At 42.5% G+C, this 24851-nt stretch overlaps 1 protein-coding gene across 1 annotated transcript; it reads left to right on the top strand.

Annotated features, from left to right (window-relative positions):
* The first annotated feature begins 578 nt into the window (after nucleotides 1-578).
* On the top strand, nucleotides 579-20931 carry LOC110499882 (protein FAM3C). The gene is made up of 10 exons (XM_036957148.2): nucleotides 579-835; nucleotides 6026-6082; nucleotides 10906-11010; nucleotides 12088-12111; nucleotides 12508-12631; nucleotides 14997-15055; nucleotides 16757-16807; nucleotides 16923-17007; nucleotides 17497-17623; nucleotides 18738-20931. The coding sequence occupies exons 2-10, from the start codon at nucleotides 6070-6072 to the stop codon at nucleotides 18825-18827; spliced, it is 678 nt and encodes a 225-aa protein (XP_036813043.2). The 5' UTR covers nucleotides 579-835; nucleotides 6026-6069; the 3' UTR covers nucleotides 18828-20931.
* The last annotated feature ends 3920 nt before the right edge of the window (nucleotides 20932-24851 follow it).

Genomic DNA, 24851 nt, shown 5'->3' on the forward strand with positions numbered 1-24851 from the left:
CAAGAGTCATAATGTGTCAGAGTGGAAAGTGGTGATGGTGTTTGATGAGACCACAGGGCCTCATTTACACCCTATCTGACTAACCAATGCATTGGAGAAAGAGATAGGGGAAGTCAAACTCTCCTGGTTCATTGGAAAGGTAAATTGCTAATATTTTGTGGTAGCCAGGCTCTGAAAGGCAAGATTCTGCAAATGGAAAAGCTTAATGGGATGAAGCTTAAAAGCCATATCCCTGAGGCTTATACTAGGTTAAGGGGAGTCATCACTGGGGCCCCAATATCTACGTCCATAGTTGATATTAAAGAAAATGTGAAGGGAGGCAGAGTGATTGAGGCCAAAAGTTTGCTCAGTAGGAAAGAGGGTCAAAGAAGTGAAAGTTTATCAGTGCTGCTGGGGTTTGAGAAGGTTTTGCCTGGAACAGTATAGATAGCATTCTCTTATTTCAATGTTGTTGACATGCTGAATCATTCAAATGGTGGATTGTTTCAGCAGGTTATAGATATCGTTGAATGGATTCGGGGGCTTGGGATGGGTTTTTAGCAGGTATTGATTTGTTTTTTATTTTTTATTTTCTAGGTAGACCGTGATTCACCGCAAACTTCAGGACAGTACGTAGCAGTATGCACCGTAAACGTTTGTTTGACCGCTATGATTTAAAGATGAATAGAATGGCCTCACACTCCAGTACAGTAGGTGGCGGTGAAGAATAATGTCTGGTCGTCCTTTATGTTTAGGAGATTATTGAAGTACCACAAGAGTAAATAGCGATTTTCTGAAACAGGGAAGAAGAGTCTGTCATCGTATAGCCAAGGCTTGTAACCGTGGCGTTTCTCAGGTAAAGTTGCCAGCTATCTTGCTAACGTTCGCTGTTTATTTTTTAGCTCTTGCCAATTAAATCGATTTGCTGTTGGGGCAATCAGGTTTATCTAACTATTTTGACCAGGGTTGGCTAGCTAGCTACTGTTAACGGAATCGAACTAATTTGTGAATCGCTGTAACTAGTTATGGCTAAATCTAACCATACTTTAACGTTACTTATTTGGGGACGATAATTTATTCGGAAAAATTGATGTCTAGTTTTCACAGTTAGCTGACTACTGTTAGCCAAACACTATTAACACATAACTAATTGCGTAGCCAGCAGATCTGACCCGATTGTTTAAACTGTACCAGGGTCGGACAGGCTTCCTATGTAGATTAAAACTGAAATGTATAACTTCCGGTGTAGATTAAGACTGGAGCCAGTGTGAGAAGGTTTAGAAAACGTAGCTAGCACCCTCAATCCGAATTGTTCCAAAATGGCTGCTGTCCTGCTAACTCGCATGAGAACAACATAGCAGTCATTCAATCTTCTTGGTATGACAATTTGGACTACAAGGCATTTCCCATCCCTGTTTTGAGCTATGTTTTCTGAACCATATCTCGCGCCGGCTCCAACCCTAGTGCAGCTGAGCAATCTTTTTATTTTTATTTTTTTTATTTAACCTTTATTTAACCAGGTAGGCAAATTGAGAACAAGTTCTCATTTACAATTGCGACCTGGCCAAGATAAAGCAAAGCAGTTCGACACACAACAACAGAGTTACACGTGGAGTAAAACAAACATACAGTCAATAATACAATAGAAAAATAAGTCTATATACAATGTGAGCAAATGAGGTGAGATAAGGGAGGTAAAGGCAAAAGGCCATGGTGGCGAAGTAAATACAATATAGCAAGTAAAACACTGGAGTGGTAGATATGCAGTGGAAGAAGGTGCAAAGTAGAAATAGAAATAATGGGGTGCAAAGGAGCAAAATAAATACAGTAGGGGAAGAGGTAGTTGTTTGGGCTAAATTATAGGTGGGCTATGTACATGTGCAGTAATCTGTGAGCTGCTCTGACAGCTGGTGCTTAAAGCTAGTGAGGGAGATAAGTGTTTCCAGTTTCAGATATTTTTGTAGTTTGTTCCAGTCATTGGCATCAGAGAACTGGAAAGAGAGGCGCCCAAAGGAGGAATTGGTTTTGGGGGTGACCAGAGAGAAATACCTGCTGGAGCGCGTGCTGCTATGGTGACCAGCGAGCTGAGATAAGGGGGGACTTTACCTAGCAGGGTCTTGTAGATGACATGGAGCCAGTGGGTTTGGCGACGAGTATGAAGCGAGGGCCAGCCAACAAGAGCGTACAGGTCGCAGTGGTGGGTAGTATATGGGGCTTTGGTGACAAAACGGATGGCACTGTTGTAGACTACATCCAATTTATTGAGTAGGGTATTGGAGGCTATTTTGTAAATGACATCGCTGAAGTCGGTAGGATGGTCAGTTTTACGAGGGTATGTTTGGCAGCATGAGTGAAGGATGCTTTGTTGCGAAATAGGAAGCCAATTGTAGATATTATTTTGGATTGGAGATGTTTGATGTGAGTCTGGAAGGAGAGTTTACAGTCTAACCAGACACCTAGGTATTTGTAGTTGTCCACATATTCTAAGTCAGAGCCGTCCAGAGTAGTGATGCTGGACGGGCGGGCAGGTAGCGATCGGTTGAAAAGCATGCATTTAGTTTTACTTGTATTTAAGAGCAGTTGGAGGCCACGGAAGGAGAGTTGTATGGCATTGAAGCTTGTCTGGAGGGTTGTTAACCTCTTGAAGCTAGGGGGCACTATTTTTATGTTTGGAAAAATGACGTTCCCAAAGTAAACGGCCTATTTCTCAGGACCAGATGCTAGAATATGCATATAATTGACAGATTAGGATAGAAAACACTCTAAAGTTTCCAAAACTGTCAAGATTTTGTCTGTGAGTTAAACAGAACTGATATTGCAGGCTAAAACCTGAGGAAAATCCAATCAGGAAGTGCCCCTGTTTTTGAAACCTCTGTTATGTATCCCTATTGCCCATTTAAAGGGATATCAACCAGATTCCTTTTTCTATGGCTTCCCTAAGGTGTCAACAGCCTTTAGACATAGTTTCAGGCTTTTATTTTGAAGAATGAGAGTGAACGACCACATTGCGTAAGTGGATAGGTGGGGGCTCTGAGTGAGTTGTTTAGGGCCTTCCTCTGACACCGCCTGGTATAGAGGTCCTGGATGGCAGGGAGCTCTGCCCCAGTGGAGTACTGGGCCGTCCACACTACCCTCTGTAGGGCCTTGCGGTCGGATGCCAAGCAGTTGCCATACCAGGCGGTGATGCAACCAGTCAAGATGCTCTCAACGGTGCAGCTGTATGACTTTTTGAGGATCTGAGGACCCATGCCAAATCTTTTCAGCCTCCTGAAGGGTCCCCTCTTCACCACTGTGTTGGTGTGTGGACCATGATAGATCCTTAGTGGAGTGGACACAGAGGAGCTTGAAGCTCTCAACCTGCTCCACTACAGCCCTGTCGATGTGAATGGTGATGTGCTCGGCCCTCCGTTTCCTGTAATCCATGATCAGCTTCTTTCTCTTGCTGACATTTGATTGAGAAGTTGTCCACAGGTCAGATAGAATAGATGTATAACACATAGGAATAGGTCTAGGGAAAATGTGCTATAGTTAAAGGGAATACCTATAACCATACTACCCTGTTCACATTACTTGGCAGTTTTTCCAACAGGTTCAAGTTGTCTCTGAACCGCACCTTTTGTTCTGTAGCTTGACTCATTTTCTTACCGCCAGGTACAATCCAGGACACACTTGCAACCTGTGTAGCTTCCTCACAGTGGGTTGTGGGAATTGCGGTTCAAGAATCATTAATGCATGAAGGTTCTCTGTGGTCATTGACCTGCAGTAGAATCTGTCTAACACTTGTAGAGAGACAACTTCAACTGTGTCAGATAAGGGAGGAACAAAATGTGCCACATGCCAGACAAGTGGGCGACAACATTCCCTTGCAGTAATCTCCAGCCCAAAGCCCTGTGATGTGTGACTGGAAATGAAACAGGCTGAAGGATGCTATTCCACGGAATACAACCTTGATCCAAGCATCAGATTCTCAATGCACAGCAATCACAGACACTAAGGCTTTGAGAGGCGATGTCAGGACAGGTGGGAGCAGAGAGGGTGATCTTGACAGAAATCACTTAGGTAGGTCTTATCTCTGCTTCATCTTACTGTCATTACCTCTCATTCCCCTCCCAATGCAAAAGCCTCACTATAGATGAATACATGACAGGTTGTATATAACCCGACCGACCACGCATGCTGCTATTAGCACAGAGTCAAAAATAAGATGGAATTCACACGGTACCTCAGAGCCCGTTAATGGGATTTCTCGCATTTAAGCCAGCAGCATACCACCCTGCATACCACTGTTGGCTTGCTTCTGAAGCTAAGCAGGGTTGGTCAGAGACCAGATGCTGCTGGAAGTGGTGTTGGAGGGCCTGTAGGAGACACTATTTCCTCTGGTCTAAAAAAAGATCCCAATGCCCCAGGGCAGTGATTGGGGACACTACCCTGTGTAGGGTGCCGTCTTTCGGATGGGATGTTAAACGGGTGTCCTGACTTTGAAGTCATTAAAGATCTCATGGCAATTATTGTAAGAGTAGGGGTGTTGACCCTGGTGTCTTGGCTAATTTCCCAATCTGGCCCTCAAACCATCACGGTCACCTAATAATCCCCAGTTTACAATTGGCTCATCTCCCCTGTAACTATTCCCCAGGTCGTTGCTGTAAATGAGAATGTGTTCTCAGTCAACTTACCTGGTAAAATAACGAATAAAAAAAAAAAAAACATTGTCTGCTCTCCTGACCTTAAACAGGCCTGCATAGTGTTAATCAGCTTCCATCAGCCCCTCAACATTGCTTATTGTTTATTAATTTTGCTGTGTTGGACCCAACATTATGACACTTTAGACAATGGTTACATATTTTCACCAATGCCAGGTATCAAGTCCTCTCAAAGATACTAATGAATGTCCTAATGCTCTACCCATTGACATTGTCAGAACAAGCCTCTTAAAATTGCTCAAAAACAAACTCTTACAATTAGCTCTTTCTTGAAAGCCCAGCTATATATTTCACAGGCACGGACATAAATGAATCACGCTGTATATTAAACACTACAGTTTCCTACTTTTCTCTCAACTGGTCTCTGACCTCCTGAAATGCTTTCTCATCGTCGTGGGTGATCAGGCATAACACCATCGTGTCATCAGCAGACTTAATGACTGTGTTGGAGTCGTGGTTGAACAGGGAGTAACAGGAGGGCACTAAGCACTCACCCCTAATGGGCCCCAGTATTGACGGTCAGCATGGCGGATGTGTTGTTGCCTACCCTCACCACTTGAGGAGCAGCCTGTCAGGAAGTCCAGGATCCAGTTGCAGAAGGAGGTGTTCAGTTCCAGGATCCTTTAGTTTCAGTTAGCTTCACAGTGTAACATTTTACATCAAAATGAAAGAAAAGTTATCTTGCACATTCAGCAGGCTGTGGTGTTAAATAGGCTTTTAGAATTGTTGTCTTTATTTTGTTACTTATCGTTAATGCCGTCTTTGGTGTGCTGATTAATGCACAAGCACGCCTTTTTCCCCCACTCCTATCAATATTTATTTTGATTAAGTCATTTAATCGAATATTTTCAGTCGTCTTCCTCAAATGAACGGGAAGATGATACAATCTTTCCAAGAGGAAGTAAATCTCATTTCATTGGTCCTCAACCCGTGGCTCAATCATTTAATTCGGGGTAAGTGGAGTTAGCAGGGAGTTTAGCCTTCCCTGGAGCATGTTTCGTTCTGAAGACTTTTACCTGGCTGAAAGGTGAGACACATTCGTATGACTGGTTGACCAAATTTGCCTCTTCGTAGGATACCCCTCTAGCTTTGTATGTATTTCTGTCAATATTTATTTAGCCATCCCATTATGAACTACCGCTCTTCCTTGTTCTCAGTTAGATGCCAAAGTGAGTCATGTTTTAAACCCAGGAGGAAAGGCTAATGTCCAAGTAGTAGTGTGACATGATCATACCCAACCAGCCAAAGTTAACTAGCTAGTCAACCTTACTGTCGAACCACTGTCTCTCCCTCTGTATGTCTCTCCACACTGGAGAATATTGACATGTTGCTTTGTCTTTCAACAGGGGCATACATTGTGTTGTACTCACTGCAGATTCTTGGGACCAACATGAGAGCTGGAGGTAGGTTTTGCTATAATAGGTACCTGTATTTCTGACAGCATAACTTTTATCACATTTACTTGGGTCAGTGTGTGACAATTGTTTATCTTGGCTATTCTGTCTACAAATCATATTCTTAATCACTGGACAACATAGCTATGCCTATAGCCTACTTGTTTAGTTTATTAGGGACCCCATTAGCTACTGCTCGTGTAGCTGCTACTCTTCCTGGGGTCCACACAACATACATTACAAAATACAGAACGGTAATAGACAAGAACAACATAAGATATTACTTTAATATAGAAATAAGAGGTGTGTGTGGAGAAAGACTCCAATAGACAGCAAATACTATTTACACACTTCATATATACATTCTTATGTACAATACAGTTAAATGAGACCTTCAGAAAGAGGAGAGGTGCTGTGATACAATATATTTCTAAATGTGAACTTAAGTAACCTCTGGTTGCAGAGCATTCCACGATTTCATGTTTCTATACATAACTGAGCGACACACTAAATGTGTTTTTGGTTTGGGTACCGTGGAGAAACCCATAGTGGTGTGTCTGGGGTATGTAGTGTATGCAAATGGTTAGGTATTTTCAAAAAAACACTTTTCTTAGACTAGAAGTAGTCCGTTTCTCCTCAACCATGAAAGACTATCATGTTGTGTGTGCAGTTAAAGGCAAGGCGCTTGTTTTCAGCCAGCTGCAGCTTTGCTAGGTCTTTCTTTGCTGCACCTGACCATATTATGGGACAAGATCAAAGCCTGGTACAGTTGAGCTTTGTGTCAAAAATGCAGAACACACCACAACATACATACTGTACCGCTCACCATCTTCACAAAAACTTTGTATGTGACTTGACAATGACAACTGACCATCCAATGTTACTCCTAGGAGTTGAGCTTCTTCAATGTGTAGCGGTATTGTTAGAGAGGGATAAAGATTTTGTTCTGGCGCCAGGCAGGTATTAACCCTTCTGAAAAGAAGAATAGGGGAGAGTAGCACTAGTAACCCCACCAATAATACCTCATACTAGAATAATGGCAGAGCAATTCAAAGGCCACTTCATACAAACAATTGATGACAAAGAACCCAGCCAAAAACCTTAACTTGCAATGTTCTGTATTACGTCCCAGTGGAGGAGTGAGGGGGGGGGGTATAAATGGGTTTGTGGGGTGTGTTCATAGACAAAGGCTTTGAAATGTCCAAAAATATTCTCTGCTAAATGTCAATAGTCCCCCCACAAAATCAATAGTTCAAGCACACAACCTCACTTTAACCTCACCATTCTGTATACATCTGGCCCTTCTTTGGACACTGTGTTAACTAACCTCCAAATGAGCTTCAATGCCATACAACACTCTTTCCGTGGCCTCCAACTAATCTTAAACAAAAGTAAAACCAAATGCATGCGTTTCAACCGTTTGCTGTCCGCACCCGCCCGACTAGCATCACTACCCTGGACGGTTCTGACCTAGAATATGTGGACAACTACAAATACCTAGGTGTCTGGCTAGACTGTAAACTCTCCTTCCAGACTCATATTAAACATCTCCAATCCAAAATCAAATCTAGAATCGGCTTTCTATTTCGCAACAAAGCCTCCTTCACTCACGCCGCCAAACTTACCCTAGTAAAACGGACTATCCTACCGATCCTTGACTTCGGTGATGTCATCTACAAAATAGCTTCCAATACTCTACTCAGCAAACCGGATGCAGTCTATCACAGTGCCATCCGTTTTGTTACCAAATCACCTTATACCACCCACCACTATGACCTGTATGCTCTAGTCGGCTGGCCCTCGCTACATATTCGTCGCCAGATCCACTGACTCCAGGTCATCTATTAATCTATGCTAGGTAAAGCTCCGCCTTATCTCAGCTCACTGGTCACGAGAACAACACCCACCCATAGCACGCGCTCCAGCAGGTATATCTCACTGGTCATCCCCAAAGCCAACACCTCCTTTGGCCGCCTTTCCTTCCAGTTCTCTGCTGCCAATGACTGGAACGAATTGCAAAAATCGCTGAAGCTGAAGACTTATTTCCCTCACTAACTTTATACATCAGCTAACCAATCGCTGAAACACAGTCCATCTGTAAATAGCCCACCCAATCTACCTACCTCATCCCCATATTGTTTTTATTTACTTTTCTGCTCTTTTGCACACCAGTACCTCTACTTGCATATCATCTGCTCATTTGTCACTCCAGTGTTAATCTGCTAAATTGTAATTACTTCGCTACTATAGCCTATTTATTGCCTACCTCCTCTCGCCATTTGCACACACTGTATATAGACTTTCTTTTTTTTCTATTGTGTTATTGACTGTACGCTTGTTTATTCCATGTGTAACTGTTGTTTGTTGCACTGCTTTGCTTTATCTTCGCCAGGTCACAGAGAACTTGTTCTCAACTTGCTTACCTGGTTAAATAAAGGTGAAATAATAAATTAACTAAAATGCCAACCCAAATACATCCGGCAGGGCAATAATAGTCCAGCGACACTGAACATCAAAGGGAGCGCAGTGGGAAACAATAGGTTTGCTGGAGCGATAGAGGGAAAATTAGTGGGGGGGGGGGGGGTTTAGCTGTTGACTTCAGGCTTGCAGTTGCACTGTCTGTCAGTCTGATACACCTGATGGTTTGTTTGTCAAAGCTTCGCAACACTGTTGCTACTAATCCATTCGATCAATGACAGGAGCGGGCCCCAAAGATTCCAAACACGACCTAGAGCGTTAACACCGGCGATCAACTTCAACACTTTACAAACTAATCACGCTGAAAATAAACAGAACTTCTGCGAAGAGTTAAACACACTGTCAAAACTGCCACGCCGACCGAGAACCTCCAAACAGAGCCGGAAGAGCCATCTTTATTATCTCCCTCCTGACTGCTGCTGTGCTCTTAAAGGGGCAGCCCACGGTGAAGGCTCCGTGCAGGATTTCTCTACAAATGTTCACAACCATCTCCAGTTTAGGTCTAAGAGAATGCTTTGAACCAAATCTAATGCTTTTTGGTTTCAGATGAATTTAACATCAGATTATTGTAATTTCCCATTCTGACACTGACTGTAAGTCCTTGCTAAGAGACTCTGTGAGCTCATTGGCTGTAGATGGTGATGTGTGCAATCAGCATACGTAGTAATTCTAACTTCTTGTAAGACAAGTGGCAAATCATTTGTAAAAATAAAGAGTAACGGCCCAAGGAAACTGTCCTGAAGGGGAACTACTGTACGTATCTGATGTTAGAGAAGCTTCCATTGAAGAACACTCTGGGTTCTGTTGGTTAATTAACTCTTCAACTGTGTGATGGCAGGGGACGTAAAGCCATTCCAAGTGAGTTTTTTTTTCAATAAGAAATGATGATCAATAACGCAAGGCTTCACTGAAACCTAACAATACAGCTCCAACTATCATCTAATCAATTTATTTTAGCCAGTCATGAGTCAGTGCAGTACAAGTTGAGTGCCTTTCCCTATATGCATGCTGAAAGTCATTAGTTAACTTGTTCTTTATAAAATAGCATTGCATTTGTTCAAACGCAGTTCTCCATCAGTTTACTGAAAACAGGCAGCACACTGACTGGGTGGATGTTAGAGGCAGCAAAGGGTGCTTTACTATTTGTAGGTAGTGGAATTACTTTAGCTTTCTTCCACACCTGTGGACACAATCCTGGTTAAAGACATGGTAACTTGGGGTGGCAATACAGTCTTATCATTCTCAGTAGTTTCCCATCTAGGTTGTCTATACTTGGTGGCTTATCATTGATGGATGGTAACTGTTTTTCCACCTATTCCACACTAACTTGACCAAATTCAAAACGGCATTCCTGCTCTTTCATTATTAGATCTTCAATGCACATATGTTGGTTCAATGTTTTAACTAACTAATGTTTGTCCTCTTTACTGGTGAAATTGTCATTGAAATGATTTTACTATATCAAAAGGTTTTTGCTAAAATGGCCCATCAACATCAATGAACGATGTAGATTTAATTGGGTTTTCTGTCCATAATATAACTTAAGGTGGTCCAAAGTATTTTCCCATTGTTTTTTTTAATGTAAATTATCTTGTTAGTAATATTCTTCTTAATATAAAAAATAAAAAAAATGTCTCAATTGACAGTATGTCAACCAATCAGCTGAGCAGCCTGAATTGTTTCTTTTTTTGTCTTTTTTTTTTCATTTCTTTGGACCATACCATTTTTCAGTTCATCGACCCAGGGGGCTCTAACAGTTCTCAGTTTCTTAACAGGTACATGCTTGTCAACAATTTGCAAGAATAATTTTACAAATACTCCAAGTGCTGCATCAGGTTTCTCCTCATACACATCAGGCCAACAAATGTTTTTCATCTTAAACAAAGAGTCCTGAGAACATTCTGTAAGATCTGTTATAAATAACTTTAGACCCTGCCTTTGGTACTTCTGGCTTTTCTTGTTATTTCCATAATGTTATGGTCACTACAGCCAATGGGAACTGATATTGCTTTGGAGCAAAGCTCTGCAGCAGTGGTGAAGATCTGATCAATACTAGTGGATGTCACAGATCCAACACTATTGGTTTACACTCTAGTTGGTTGAGTGATAACCTGGGTCATGTTACAGGCTTTAGTCACAGTAAGAAGCTTCCTCTCGAGAGGACAACTAGATAACCAGTCAATGTTCAGGTCACCAAGCAAATTAATTTCTCTGTTAGCATCAGATACCTTATCTGACACACACACATTAGACATGGTGTTGAAATAGTGTTCCATTTCCTCTCTCTCCTCTCTCCTGCTGTCTATTGATCTCTTCATTCTCTTTCTTTGGTCTATGTATCTTATTTCCTTCAGGCATCTTGAAGTTGGCTGCATTGATTTCGGTCTTTTTCCTGGCAGTTTTCCTTGCCTTCCAGCTGCTGGAGATTAACATGGACTTCAATCTGGGGAATGTGTTTGGTGAGTTAGGTGTTTTCCAGTGTTGTAACTGTGCATATCAATCTATTGCCTGAGCTTGCATGGAATTCCAAAGAGTAATCACTTAGTTTCAAAGGCTATTGTTTTGAATACATCTCTCAATAGATGGTATTAATAATCTTCACCAGGGATTCTACATTTAGGCCTTCAGAAAAACCTTTGTCGTGTCTGCATGCGATACCCCTTAGTCTCTGTCTGAAGCTAAATTCACACACTACGGAGACGGAAGGTGCGTAGCGCAATGTTGTTTTTCGTCACAAAAGGGGTGGCTCCTTGTGATATTTTCTGGCATTCGGCCGTACTTTTGTGCTACCTGGAAATTGAGACACTCGGTATCATCCCTTCTGCAGCCGTGGGGGCAGTGTTGTCGCTCGGTATCATTCCCTTCCATGTCCGTGGGGGCAGTGTTGTCGCTCTGTATCATTCCCTTCCTCAGCCGTGGGGCCAGTGTTGTCGCTCGGTATCATTCCCTTCCGCAGCCGTGGGGGCAGTGTTGTCGCTCTGTATCATTCCCTTCCGTAGCCGTGGGGGCAGTGTTGTCGCTCGGTTCCTTGTTCTGATCTACAGGGTATTCATCAAAGTAGCCTAATTTGTATTTGTAACCAAATATAATCTCTGTGACTGTTCAAACGCTAAACCAAACGACAAGAATCCACCCCCTGAAAATATTGAGTTTATTAGTAATAACCAGTGATTCCAGGCTATTGTGAAGTGGTAGAACCTGCTTTAGCCAACTAGCTAGCCATGTGCTTTTATCTGATATCTGAATGAGTACACAAGCAGGATATCAAACTGGGATAATGTTTTAGGTTGCACTGGCAAGTAGAAGAGTATTTGCTAGGGCATGTTTTAAAAAAAGATACATCTGATTTCACATGGAGATGTGTGATGCTAAAAGGCCTGGCCAGCTTACTATGTTTTTAGCCAGGCTACAGCCAGATTTAGGTCAAAGCTCAATGTTAACTTTCTTAAATAAGGAACTCATGAGCTCACGGGCTAATGTCATAAAGACATCTGGAACTTGAGTCTAACTTGTCTGTTTCTGTCCCTCCACAACAGGGTCTATGCCTGTAGAGGAAGGCCGTAAGTATACTTCAATAACTTCTCCTGTTACATCACTTTAACCTGGTTCCCGCAATCAATCAAGTTACATTTCTTCTTTTCTTTCCCTCCCGTGGTATATGAAAATCAGAACTGATCTTCTCTTAACAATCCATGGAAACACCTTACCATGTATGCTTAAGTGTTAGCTAAGTAGTTCATCTGTGTGTATTGTGTACTTACCACCTGGCCTTTATTGTGAATGTTTTGGTTCTTTAGCTGTTGAGTTCTATGTAAATAGTCTGGTTTGTTCTGTAGGTGTGTGTTTGCAGGGCCTAGATATGTACGTGTTCGCTGATATTGTGTGTGTTTGATGGGGGGGGGGGGGATGCTAAAGTGTGTTGGTATTGTATACTCTGTTTGGAATTCCATTCACAGCTACCAGACAGGAACGCTACAAGTGTGGCCTCTCCAAGCCATGTCCCGAGGGACACTTCTCCTTTAAGATGGCCAGCGGAGCAGCCAGTGTTGTCGGTCCCAAAATCTGCCTGGAGGACAACATGTAAGAGACAGGATAGACCTATAATAACAGTACAACCAAAGACTCACATCCCTCTCAACCCATAATAACAGTACAACTAAAGACCCACATCCCCTCAACCTATAATAACAGTACAACCAACGACCCACCCCCTCTCAACCTATAATAACAGTACAACCAACGACCCACCCCCTCTCAACCTATAATAACAGTACAACTAAAGACCCACATCCCTCTCAACCTATATTAACAGTACAACCAACGACCCACCCCCTCTCAACCTATAATAACAGTACAACCAACGACCCACCCCCTCTCAACCTATATTAACAGTACAACCAAAGACCCACCCCCCCTCAACCTATATTAACAGTACAACCAACGACCCACCCCCTCTCAACCTATAATAACAGTACAACCAACGATCCACCCCCTCTCAACCCATAATAACAGTACAACCAAAGACCCACCCCCTCTCAACCCATAATAACAGTACAACCAAAGACCCACATCCCTCTCAACCCATAATAACAGTACAACCAAAGACCCACATCCCTCTCAACCCATAATAACAGTACAACCAAAGACCCACATCCCTCTCAACCCATAATAACAGTACAACCAAAGACCCACATCCCCCTCAACCTATAATAACAGTACAACCAAAGACCCACATCCCCCTCAACCTATAATAACAGTACAACCAAAGACCCACATCCCCCTCAACCTATAATAACAGTACAACCAAAGACCCACATCCCTCAACTTATATTAACAGTACAACCAACAACCCACCCCCTCTCAACCTATATTAACAGTACAATCAACGACCCACCCCCTCTCAACCTATATTAACAGTACAACCAACGACCCACCCCCTCTCAACCCATAATAACAGTACAACCAACGACCCACCCCCTCTCAACCTATATTAACAGTACAACCAACGACCATCCCCCTCTCAACCCATAATAACAGTACAACCAAAGACCCACATCCCTCTCAACCCATAATAACAGTACAACCAACGACCCACCCCCTCTCAACCTATAATAACAGTACAACTAAAGACCCACATCCCTCTCAACCTATAATAACAGTACAACCAACGACCCACCCCCTCTCAACCTATAATAACAGTACAACCAAAGACCCACATCCCTCTCAACCTATAATAACAGTACAACCAACGACCCACCCCCTCTCAACCCATAATAACAGTACAACCAACAACCCACCCCCTCTTAACCTATATTAACAGTACAACCAAAGACCCACATCCCTCTCAACCTATAATAACAGTACAACCAACGACCCACCCCCTCTCAACCCATAATAACAGTACAACCAACGACCCACCCCCTCTCAACCTATAATAACAGTACAACCAACGACCCACCCCCTCTCAACCTATATTAACAGTACAACCAACGACCCACCCCCTCTCAACCTATATTAACAGTACAACCAACAACCCACCCCCTCTTAACCTATATTAACAGTACAACCAAAGACCCACACCCCTCTTAACCTATATTAACAGTACAACCAACGACCCACCCCCTCTCAACCTATATTAACAGTACAACCAAAGACCCACACCCCTCTTAACCTATATTAACAGTACAACCAACAACCCACCCCCTCTTAACCGATACACAGGGGCCTAATTAGAAACAAGCATTTTAAATAAGACATGTTTTATCCCCCCCCCCCCCCCACGCAAAAAAAGAACCTTGCACTTTTCCTTCTAGCACTGACTTTACTGAATACTACTTTTTATTTTGAAAGAATCTACAGCACTTACTATGACTGTTATGTGGTGTCTCACCTAGCTATCTTAAGATGAATGTGCAACTGTAAGTAGCTGTGGATAAGAGCATCTGCTGAATGACTAAAAGGTAAACATCTATTGCCAGGTAGAAATCTAGAGTGCAAGGCTGACACAAAAGGATATTGTACAACACAATTATCCATGTCTGTTCTACAGGATGCATTTCTCTTCTTATTTTATAGATTCCTAGACAGACTAGCGTAGACCGGTATGAACTAGATCATAACTGAGATGGGGATTCAATTTAAACATGCCTGAAGCAACCTGTTGACTGTTAACCCTCTATTTAATTAACTGTTGACTGACTCTTGTGGCATTCTGCATCCGTGCTATTGAAATTCAATTCCTCAGGCATTGCTTCAAGGGAATTAAGTCTGGTTCAGAATAAGTATTTTATTTTTGTATCGACGCTATACGACCAGGGTGTGACAAGTCTCAGTGCAGTGGTACACGACCGGGAACAAAGACAAGGATGGGACAAACCTAACCACAAAGTACCCAATAAAATACATGCAGGCTCACTGTCACATAATGCTTCATTTGTCCTTTCAGATTGATGAGTGGAGTCAAGAACAACGTGGGCAGAGGAATTAACATCGCCCTGGTTAACGGTAAACTAGCCTTGTCACTGCTACATGCCATAGACAAACAGTACTTCTCCTAGTAGTCAAATCAGATGTTTTACATGACTACATCTGTGAGTAATATGACAATTGAAAATGACATCTGGTGTGTGAAACATTTACTTTGTTCAGGGATTGGCAGCTCGAGTCCTTCGAGGATGTGTAGAGTGCCTAGATGGCTGTTAGTGCTGGGCTGGAACAAAAGCCTGCATACAACATGGCCCTGGACTGTAGTTGCCCATCCCTGCCTTGGTTAACTACTTCAATACTAACTCGTCCATACCGCTGTTCATATACACTGAGTGTACAAAACATTAAGAACACCTTCCTAATATTGAGTTGCACCCCTTTTGCCCTCAGAACAGCCTCAATTTGACGGGGCATGGACTCTACAATGTGTCAAAAGCGTTCCACAGGGATGTTCACTCCAATGTGTCCCACAGTTGTCAAGTTGGCTTGATGTCATTTGGGTAGTGGACCATTCTTGATACACACCGTAAACTTGGTGTGACAAACCCAGCAGGGTTGCAGTTCTTGACAGAAATCGCTGCGCCTGGCACTTACTATCATACCCCGTTCAAAGGCACCTACTATCATACCTCGTTCAAAGGCACCTACTACCATACCCCGTTCAAAGGCACCTACTACCATACCCCGTTCAAAGGCACCTACTACCATACCTCGTTCAAAGGCACCTACTACCATACCCCGTTCAAAGGCACCTACTACCATACCCCGTTCAAAGGCACCTACTACCATACCCCGTTCAAAGGCACCTACTACCATACCCCGTTCAAAGGCACCTACTATCATACCCCGTTCAAAGGCACCTACTACCATACCCCGTTCAAAGGCACCTACTACCATACCCCGTTCAAAGGCACCTACTACCATACCCGTTCAAAGGCACTTACTATCATACCCCGTTCAAAGGCACCTACTACCATACCCCGTTCAAAGGCACCTACTACCATACCCCGTTCAAAGGCACCTACTACCATACCCCGTTCAAAGGCACCTACTATCATACCCCGTTCAAAGGCACCTACTACCATACCCCGTTCAAAGGCACCTACTATCATACCCCGTTCAAAGGCACCTACTACCATACCCCGTTCAAAGGCACCTACTACCATACCCCGTCCAAAGGCACCTACTACCATACCCCGTTCAAAGGCACCTACTACCATACCCCGTTCAAAGGCACCTACTACCATACCCCGTTCAAAGGCACCTACTATCATACCCCGTTCAAAGGCACCTACTATCATACCCCGTTCAAAGGCACCTACTACCATACCCCGTTCAAAGGCACCTACTACCATACCCCGTTCAAAGGCACCTACTACCATACCCCGTTCAAAGGTATTTAAAAAAAAATTATCTTGCCAATTCACCTTCTAAATGGCAAACATACACAATCCATGTCTCAAAGCTTAAAAATCCTTATTTGACCTGTCTACACTGATTGAATTTGATTTAACAGGTGACATGAATAAGGGATCATAGCTTTCACCTGGATTCACCTGGTCAGTCTGTCACGGAAAGAGGTGTTCTTAATGTTTTGTACACTCAGTGTAAACAGTACTTTCCATTGTCATTGAATGTACTATAATTTACTATTCATGATAGGAGTTGGCCTGTGAGCGTACATTAGCTTGTCGTAAACAAGTTGTTTGTTCTCCACAGGAAAGACAGGGGACCTCATCAAGACAGACTACTTTGACATGTGGGCGGGAGGTGAGGCCTTAGTTTCAGTTAGATTTCCCGTGTTTCCGTGTCATGGAGTGCCTCTTGACTAGGCAGGCGGACCAGGCAAACCAGTCTTGTACCTGTGTATTTGTTGTGTGTGCAGATGTCAACACGCTCATCACATTCCTGAAGACTATTGAAGAAGGAACAGTAGTGATGATGGCCACGTTTGACGATTCAGCCTCCAAGTAGGTGTTCCGAACTGAAAAAAAGATGCACATTCAGCATTTAACTTCTCCGTGAACTCTTAGATTATAATTTTAAGCTTAGGCAAATAGTTCAGTTAAATGTCTTGATCAATCTGTTTCGTTCCTCCAGGGGCTGAATTGAACCCTTGTAGAATTAACAAATGACTATCACTTAAATAAATCCGTTAACTGACTGCGGGGAAATGTAAATGAATTTCGCCCTAACTGCTGATATTAAAGGAGTCACCAATTACTGATGTATAACAATGGTGACTAAGAGCAAAGGTTCAAGGAAAGGAAAGAGTGGTAGGTAGAGATATTTTAAGTCTACAGACTCTCAATGACATTCTAGCTGTGTATTCACTAGCAAACGGACAGAAACGGGGAGGAACTACCTGAACTTGTCCAATAAGAAACGTTTTATTTTTGTGTTGAAACATTTTGCTACGGTGTGCACAAATGAATACGACCCTGCTTTGTGGTCCACAGGCTGAACGACGAGTCCAAGACGATGATTGGTGAACTTGGAAGTTCCAGCATCAGCACATTAGGTTTCAGGGACAACTGGATCTTTGTGGGAGGCAAAGGGATCAAGACCAAGAGTCCCTTTGAGCAGGTAACTTTAACCCCCCCCTTTAAAAAAAAAATCTTTATCCTCCTTAACCTGGTTTGTTCACATTTTTTATTTTTGGTCTGTTCACAACGGGACTTTTTCACCTCTCCCCGTTGAAATATCATGGCTTCAGTGAAGCACAACTGAGAGAACTTTGTCTATAGAAATATAGTACCTAGAACACACCATTTATCATGATACAGATTCATTTCCCAGCCCTGTCATAAAGACTTGTGTGCGCTGTTCTGCTTCAGAAATGGGCATGTTTTATATTGGAGTCGATACAATAACTTGTAAAACTGCACCTGGATGAACTCATCAACAACCCTCAGACTGAACTTTGGACCTCCAAGCCAGTCCCACTGCATTTTGTTCATTGTTCCCCTCTAATCAGGGACTGATTTAGACTCGGGACACAGTGTGTGTGTGTGTGTGTGCAATTAATTATCAGGTAGAACAGAACCAACTCAGGACCTTGTAGGTAAGAGTTGATTGATTACCTAGAGGCAAGGTGAAATATCCCAAATGGAGCTAGATGAAGCCAGAACAATAATCTACTTGTTGAGCATAGCTATAGCCTTCAGTCTGGTGTTCATGGTCATCACTCGCTGTTCAGTTTGTCAAGGTCCCAACATCAGCGTATAACTCTCTTGCAGCAGGGCACTTTGACGCGAGAATGCACTCGAACGTGACATTTGTTTGTAAACTAAAAATTGCTTTATAAGACATGTAAAAGACAGCCGCTCCATGATTTAGTTTTTGTCCTTTACAGTTCTGAACTATTGATTTCATTATCTGAGTTTCACCAGACAAGACCATTTTGAGAATACTGTCTTTTTACATTTCCATCTGACCCTTGAACATGTCCCAGAGTGAACAGGCACTCCTTCAATATTGACTTTCCATCCTCCCTTATGTGTTCTTGGGACATTGTTTGTGATCGCTGTGCCGGTACACACACAGCCTTATCAGACAAGAGGGGCCATGCAATGTGCTTCCCAAATGGTGCCCTATTCCCTTTGTAGTGCACAAAACACTTGCACTATATAGGGAATAGGCTGCCATTTGGGATGCTGACATTGGGTCTAATCCAAAACCTCTGTCTCTGTCTCTACAGCACATAAAGAACAACGCCGACACCAACAAGTACGAGGGCTGGCCCGAGGTGCTGGAGATGGAAGGCTGCATACCCCAAAGACAGGAGTGATCTTTTCACTTCAACCCTCGATCGGCCATCTCCGGTTCCCTTCATAGCCGACCCCTTCACGCCTTTGGTTGCGTCTCCCATTCTTCTCTTAAAATAGTGTACTTGCACACTTTCCTATGATGGCTCTAGCAATTGAACCTCCCTCCACCCAATGCTAACACCAACGCAGCCTTTGTATTTTAGAGACTGTCCCTCTGCGTTGCAGCTGTCAATGTTTGCAGCAATCGGTGTTTGACGTCAGGGAGCATCCTTGTTTGTTTGTGTCAAGGTATTGTCTATTTATAGAAAGAGGAATGGTATGGCAGAAATTCCTGTTACTGGTTATTCTGCAGAATGTACCAAGATCACTGTGAAATTTGTAAATAGAACTACAAAAAAAGTATCAAACTTTTGAACATCCATATTGTAATATAACATCTTGGAAAGCTATATGGCTTAAGATCCTTGTTACTTAAGAGTGAATTTATATTATAGCTTTTTATCTTTAGTGATTGGTCTTTTTTTTAATGTTAGTTTTTGTGTGGGTTGGGAGTGGAATGAATGAGGAAGCGTGTGGCTAAATCACGTTAGTGGGGATTTTGTCTTGTGTGCATCTTCCTTGGATAGAATGAGGATCGTTGGCTTTGGATGGGGGACATGTATGTAAGTGTTTCAGTAACAATCTTATCGATATTTTAGGGAAATATTTAGCTGATTTGATAAATCACTTGGGATTTTATTGGCATCTTGACAGCCTTGGAAAAACCATTCAAGAAATAGATTGATACAGTACAAAGATGACTAGGTTTTGATTTCGTGGCTAGATCTTACTTTCCCCAGTATCTCTGGTTTACTTTAAAGACTAACTCTGCATCACATCTCTTCCACTAAAGCTTTGATTACCTCATTGCGACTGACATTTTGGTTCTTATCATATAATGCAAGAACTACCTTGGCTGAAGCTCACAGCTTTTAGCTGAGTTACTGCTGGCTTTTGCAACATTGCATCATGTCCCCCCTGGATCTTCTTCAGTGAGCGGTCTCAGTACCACTACCACTGTTCATTAGCTGTGGTCATATTAGCTACAATTCAACCCAGCTGTCATGTTGTCACACTTGGAATGGAGTAAGCTACATATATAACAAATAATACATTTGACGTTTTATTTAACTAGGCAAGTCAGTTAAGAACAAATTCTTATTTACAATGAAGGCCTACACCGGCCAAACCCGGACGACGCTGGGCCAATCGTGTGCCGCCCTATGGGACTCCCAATCAGGACCCGTTGTGATACCGTCTGGAATGGAACCAGGGTGTCTAGTGACTCCTCAAGCGCTGAGATTCAGTGCCTTAGACCGCTGCACCACTCTGGGACCCATGGATTGATTCAGTGGATGAATTCCTGTTCTGTGTGTGAAGTTGAATCCAGTGGGAGATTATTGCATATGCAGTTATGTCATGTGCTTTAACTACGGTAACACCTGGTGCTGAAAGTAGCAGACGTTTCAGAGTGTAATGTAAAACTCTTGTTGCCTAAAACATCTCAGCTCAGTCCCCTAGTTGGTTCAAAGGATATCTGTCTGTTTTTGGTCAAATGGCAGGAATACAATCCTGTTTCTGTTTGCTTTTAGGGCAGTACGTGTAACCTAACACAATGTGATTGTGGAGGCTATTCTGAAACCTGTTCCCCCATCCACTTGTCTATGGAGTCATTGTAATGAAGGATTTCTCCTTTTGTCTTGACATTGGCAAGATATTTTAGCACAATGAATGACATCCTCCACATTGCCTTTTAAAAAAAGATCTGTGTTCTGTTTTTTGGTTTCATTTGAAGACCTTGAGTGAAGTGAAAAGCCCAAATCGATACCCTGCTCTTAATGGAATTCATTCCACCAATGTGCCTTGTCTGACTTACAAATCCATAGACAGTCTATGTAATATTTATTATTTCTGCATCTCTACTAAACTACTGATTTGTTAATCATTCATGTTGTTGCAAGGAAGTTAAATGGGGAACAATTCTGATAATTGTGACTCATTTTGTTGCAATGTCTTACATCTGTGTCGTGAAACATTTCAAACATCTTACCATTCATGAGTATGATTAATAAAGCTCAACCTGTCTTCATTGTACGTGTGACATTTATTTAGACAGAAGTCCTGAATTTGGAAAGTATTTCTCTCACAATGCCTTTAACATCTTAAATCATGTTGGCAGATGAAGTTGACTTGATTTTAGGGAGGTGTGAGGTCGTCTGAGGGGGTGCCGAGGCATATTTCTGTCTGTAATAAAGCCATTTTAGGGAGGAGAAACTCATTTTGAGTGGCTGTGCCTGGCTTCACAAGGCCCCTGCCCAGTCATGTGAGAACCCCATAGATTAGGGCCTAATGAATTTAATAAATTGACTGAATTCCTTATGAACTTTAACTCAGTCAAATCTTTGAAACTGATACATGTTGCGTTTTATATTTTTGTTCAGTACAGTCATCTGCATCAATCTGGCTTGTCTTGTCTTCAAGAGGTTGCATCATACTCAAATGGCATGAATAGATATAGGTCTTTGTTTTGTTACTGTGACACTGTCTGTTCTACATAACCTAATGTTTCTATACTAAGAACATTCCACAAGGTTGTGCTGGGATTCTATTATATAATAACCAAATACCCTATTCTCTTTGCAAAAGGTCAGCAATAATTTACCACCTGGTTTTAATAAAGAGTTATAAACTGGGTGGTTTGAGCCCTGAATGCTGATTGGATGACATCAAGACTGTCTACCACGGTATGACAAAACATTTATTTTTACTGCTCTAATTATATTGGTAACCAGTTTATAACAGCAATAAGGCACCTCATGAGTTGGTGCTATATGGCCAATATACAACTGCTAAGGGCTGTATCCAGGCACTCCGTGTTGTGTCGTGTGGAAGAACAGCCCTTAGCTGATATTGGCCATATACCACATGCTTTCGGGGCTTATTGCTTAAATATATGACTGACTGTGGCTATTGTTGGTATGTATTTTGAATGCATACTTGTACACAATGCACATCACATCTACACACCTGTGTGGATTCCACGCCAACAACGCTCTAATCAGATCACTTGCAGGTCATGCACGTGATGTTACTGACCTTGCACCCAACCTCTAAAAAAGTTTGTGTTTTCAAGTGTCATGTTGACAAGCACAAACATTGTAACTAGTAAATAATTAAAACAAATTTGACAGTGAAAAGTATGTACAAAGCGAACCGTAGAGTCATTATAGAGTCATTATACCCTAATGTAAGCCTATTTGTCTATTAGCCAAATAAAAATAGGCCTTCAACTTGTAAGCATATAGCCTCTAAATAAATGTTAAACAAAATAGTTGAAGCACATACAGTGGCGGATAGGGGAAACAGATTGGGCAATAAGAATAGGGTATAGATAGCCTAGGGGTCCCAAATGCTCAAGACTATTTCACTCAGGACAGGTTATAGTCAATACTTAATATTTTGCTCTGTCTCATTTATTGTTATGGATATAGCCTCTGCGTGATAGGGTTATGCAACGCAGATGGCTATAACAAGCCTACATACAGGGTGGAATTAAGCCAAGGGCCTTGCTTTAACAAAGTTAACCATTTTCACTGTAGTGTCCAATACGTCTTTCAACCTCTAAGGCATTCCCCTTGGCAGCAAGAGCCTCTCGGTGGATGCTGCAGTGTACCCAAGAGCCTCTAGGTGGATGCTGCAGTGTACCCAAGAGCCTCTCGGTGGATGCTGCAGTGTACCCAAGAGCCTCTCGGTGGATGCTGCAGTGTACCCAAGAGCCTCTCGGTGGATGCTGCAGTGTACCCAAGAGCCTCTCGGTGGATGCTGCAGTGTACCCAAGAGCCTCTCGGTGGATGCTGCAGTGTACCCAAGAGCCTCTAGGTGGATGCTGCAGTGTACCCAAGAGCCTCTCGGTGGATGCTGCAGTGTACCCAAGAGCCTCTCGGTGGATGCTGCAGTGTACTCAAGAGCCTCATGGTGGCGCAGTGGTCTAAGGCTAGCACTGCGATGCTAGCTGTGCCACCAGAGACTCTGGGTTCGCGCCCAGGGTTTGCGCCCGCGACCGGGAGGTCCGTGGGGCGACGCACAATTGGCCTAGCATCGTCCGGGTTAGGGAGGGTTTGGCCGGTAGGGATATCCTTGTCTCATCCCGCACTAACGACTCCTGTGGCGGGCCGGGCGCAATGCACGCTAACCAGGTCGCCAGGTGCACGGTGTTTCCTCCGACACATTGGTGCGGCTGGCTTCCGGGTTGGATGCGCGCTGTGTTAAGAAGCAGTGCGGCTTGGTTGGGTTGTGTTTCGTACAGGAGTTGTAGCGATGAGATAAGATAGTAACTACCGTGGATACCACGAAATAGGGGAGAAAAGGGGGTAAAAATTCGAGAAAAATCTAATTTATGGCATTCCAGTTTGGGAGTTCCTGCGTTACCACGGCTATAAATAAATTATGCGATTATATGGCCATTAAATAACACATGGCATATTTAGATTGGGGCCTAAATAATATTAACTGATTTTGATTTTGCAGCTCAGGTGGTTATTCTAAGTAATTTGCTGAAGGCCCAAGCCTATACTACGCCATCTACTGGTATAACGTCGTTATCGAATGCCGTTCTACAACAAGCTCTAAACTTTTATTTAGGAAATTAAACCATGAAATTGCAAAGCAACTCCAAAGTCTGGGCTACTGTTGCTTGATTGACTAGCTACGTTCAGTTCATGTCCTTTGTGGATGCCACATCCCTGACAAGTTTGCACATATAAAAAAGATCTATAAGCGAGTAAAGGGAGATGTAAAGTAAGGCTTGATTTTCATAGTTGTAACGTTTACAGATCTAATTTAACGGTTACTGCATGGCTTTTCTTACTATCCTAACAATTTACGCATGGGTTTTCTTATGATTTTATCAATACGTACGTTCAACCTTTTGGCAGCTATCTGGCTCCATATTATGTTTTTTTCCCAATGTTTGTCACTGGTCAATCATAATAAAGTGTTGTTGCAAATAGGCATGTTTATTTTTTACATGCACAAGTAACAAACCACAACCACTGTGTAACAAAACTTAGCTAATGATATTGTTCAAGCTATGGTTGTTCAAGGTCGACATTTTTCCAGTTTGTTGCTCCCACTTGAAAAGCAAGGAACAAATACTTGGCTTCTCTTGGACATTTTGACATGTTGGGGGCCTGTGACTCACGTAGTGCTGAGCGATTAGTGCTTTCTGAGGTCGATTCGGTTTCGGTTCAATTATTGAAATCACGGGTTTCGATTATTTGGGTTGAATGCTGTGACACAGAATACATTTTTTTTAAATAAAAGTCCCATGATGGTAGTGAGTTTTGACTGCCCATAACAGTTTATCACTTATTAACCATAATTATCCACATTACTTTAATCATATATTTCAGTTGTGTATATTACATTTGTTTTATTTGATGACTTATTTCATTCCAAGTCATCTCATCTCTATAGAACTGCTGCATACGCTGTCTGACAATCACTATTTTGTAGTTATTCAAAGTAAATAAGGCAGACTTTTATGACTGCTGAATACCAACTATAAACCAGAAGCAACAGCTGCTTTATATATCCCCAATCGCGCATTCTTCTACTTCTTCCGTAGGAGGCATAAAAGAAACCCAGACCAGACAATGGAATATCGTCATTGTAGTTAATTACCACGTTTTATGCGCTAAACTATTTAGAATATTGACCTGTTGGAAACTACAAGTCCCTACTACATCGCACAGTTCAGACTAGATCTGATTTGTCTCTAATTAGTTGTTTAAAAAACGTGTCTCTCAGACCGTACAACTCGTTCAGGCAGTATTGTAAGACAGGGGGCGCCATTGACCTATTAATGGTCCGCCTGTAAACTACTTTCCTTGAGGCTCTGCTGTTGAGGTTGCTATGAGGCATCATCTGTTGTAGGGGGCACATGTCTAGTTTTATGGTGACGGGATACGTTTATTTCTGTATGACTAGGCCTATGAGTGCCCCTG

The sequence above is a fragment of the Oncorhynchus mykiss genome, chromosome 21 (genome assembly GCF_057628025.1).
Source record: "Oncorhynchus mykiss isolate SJ-2025 chromosome 21, ASM5762802v1, whole genome shotgun sequence".
Taxonomy (NCBI): Eukaryota; Metazoa; Chordata; class Actinopteri; order Salmoniformes; family Salmonidae; genus Oncorhynchus; species Oncorhynchus mykiss.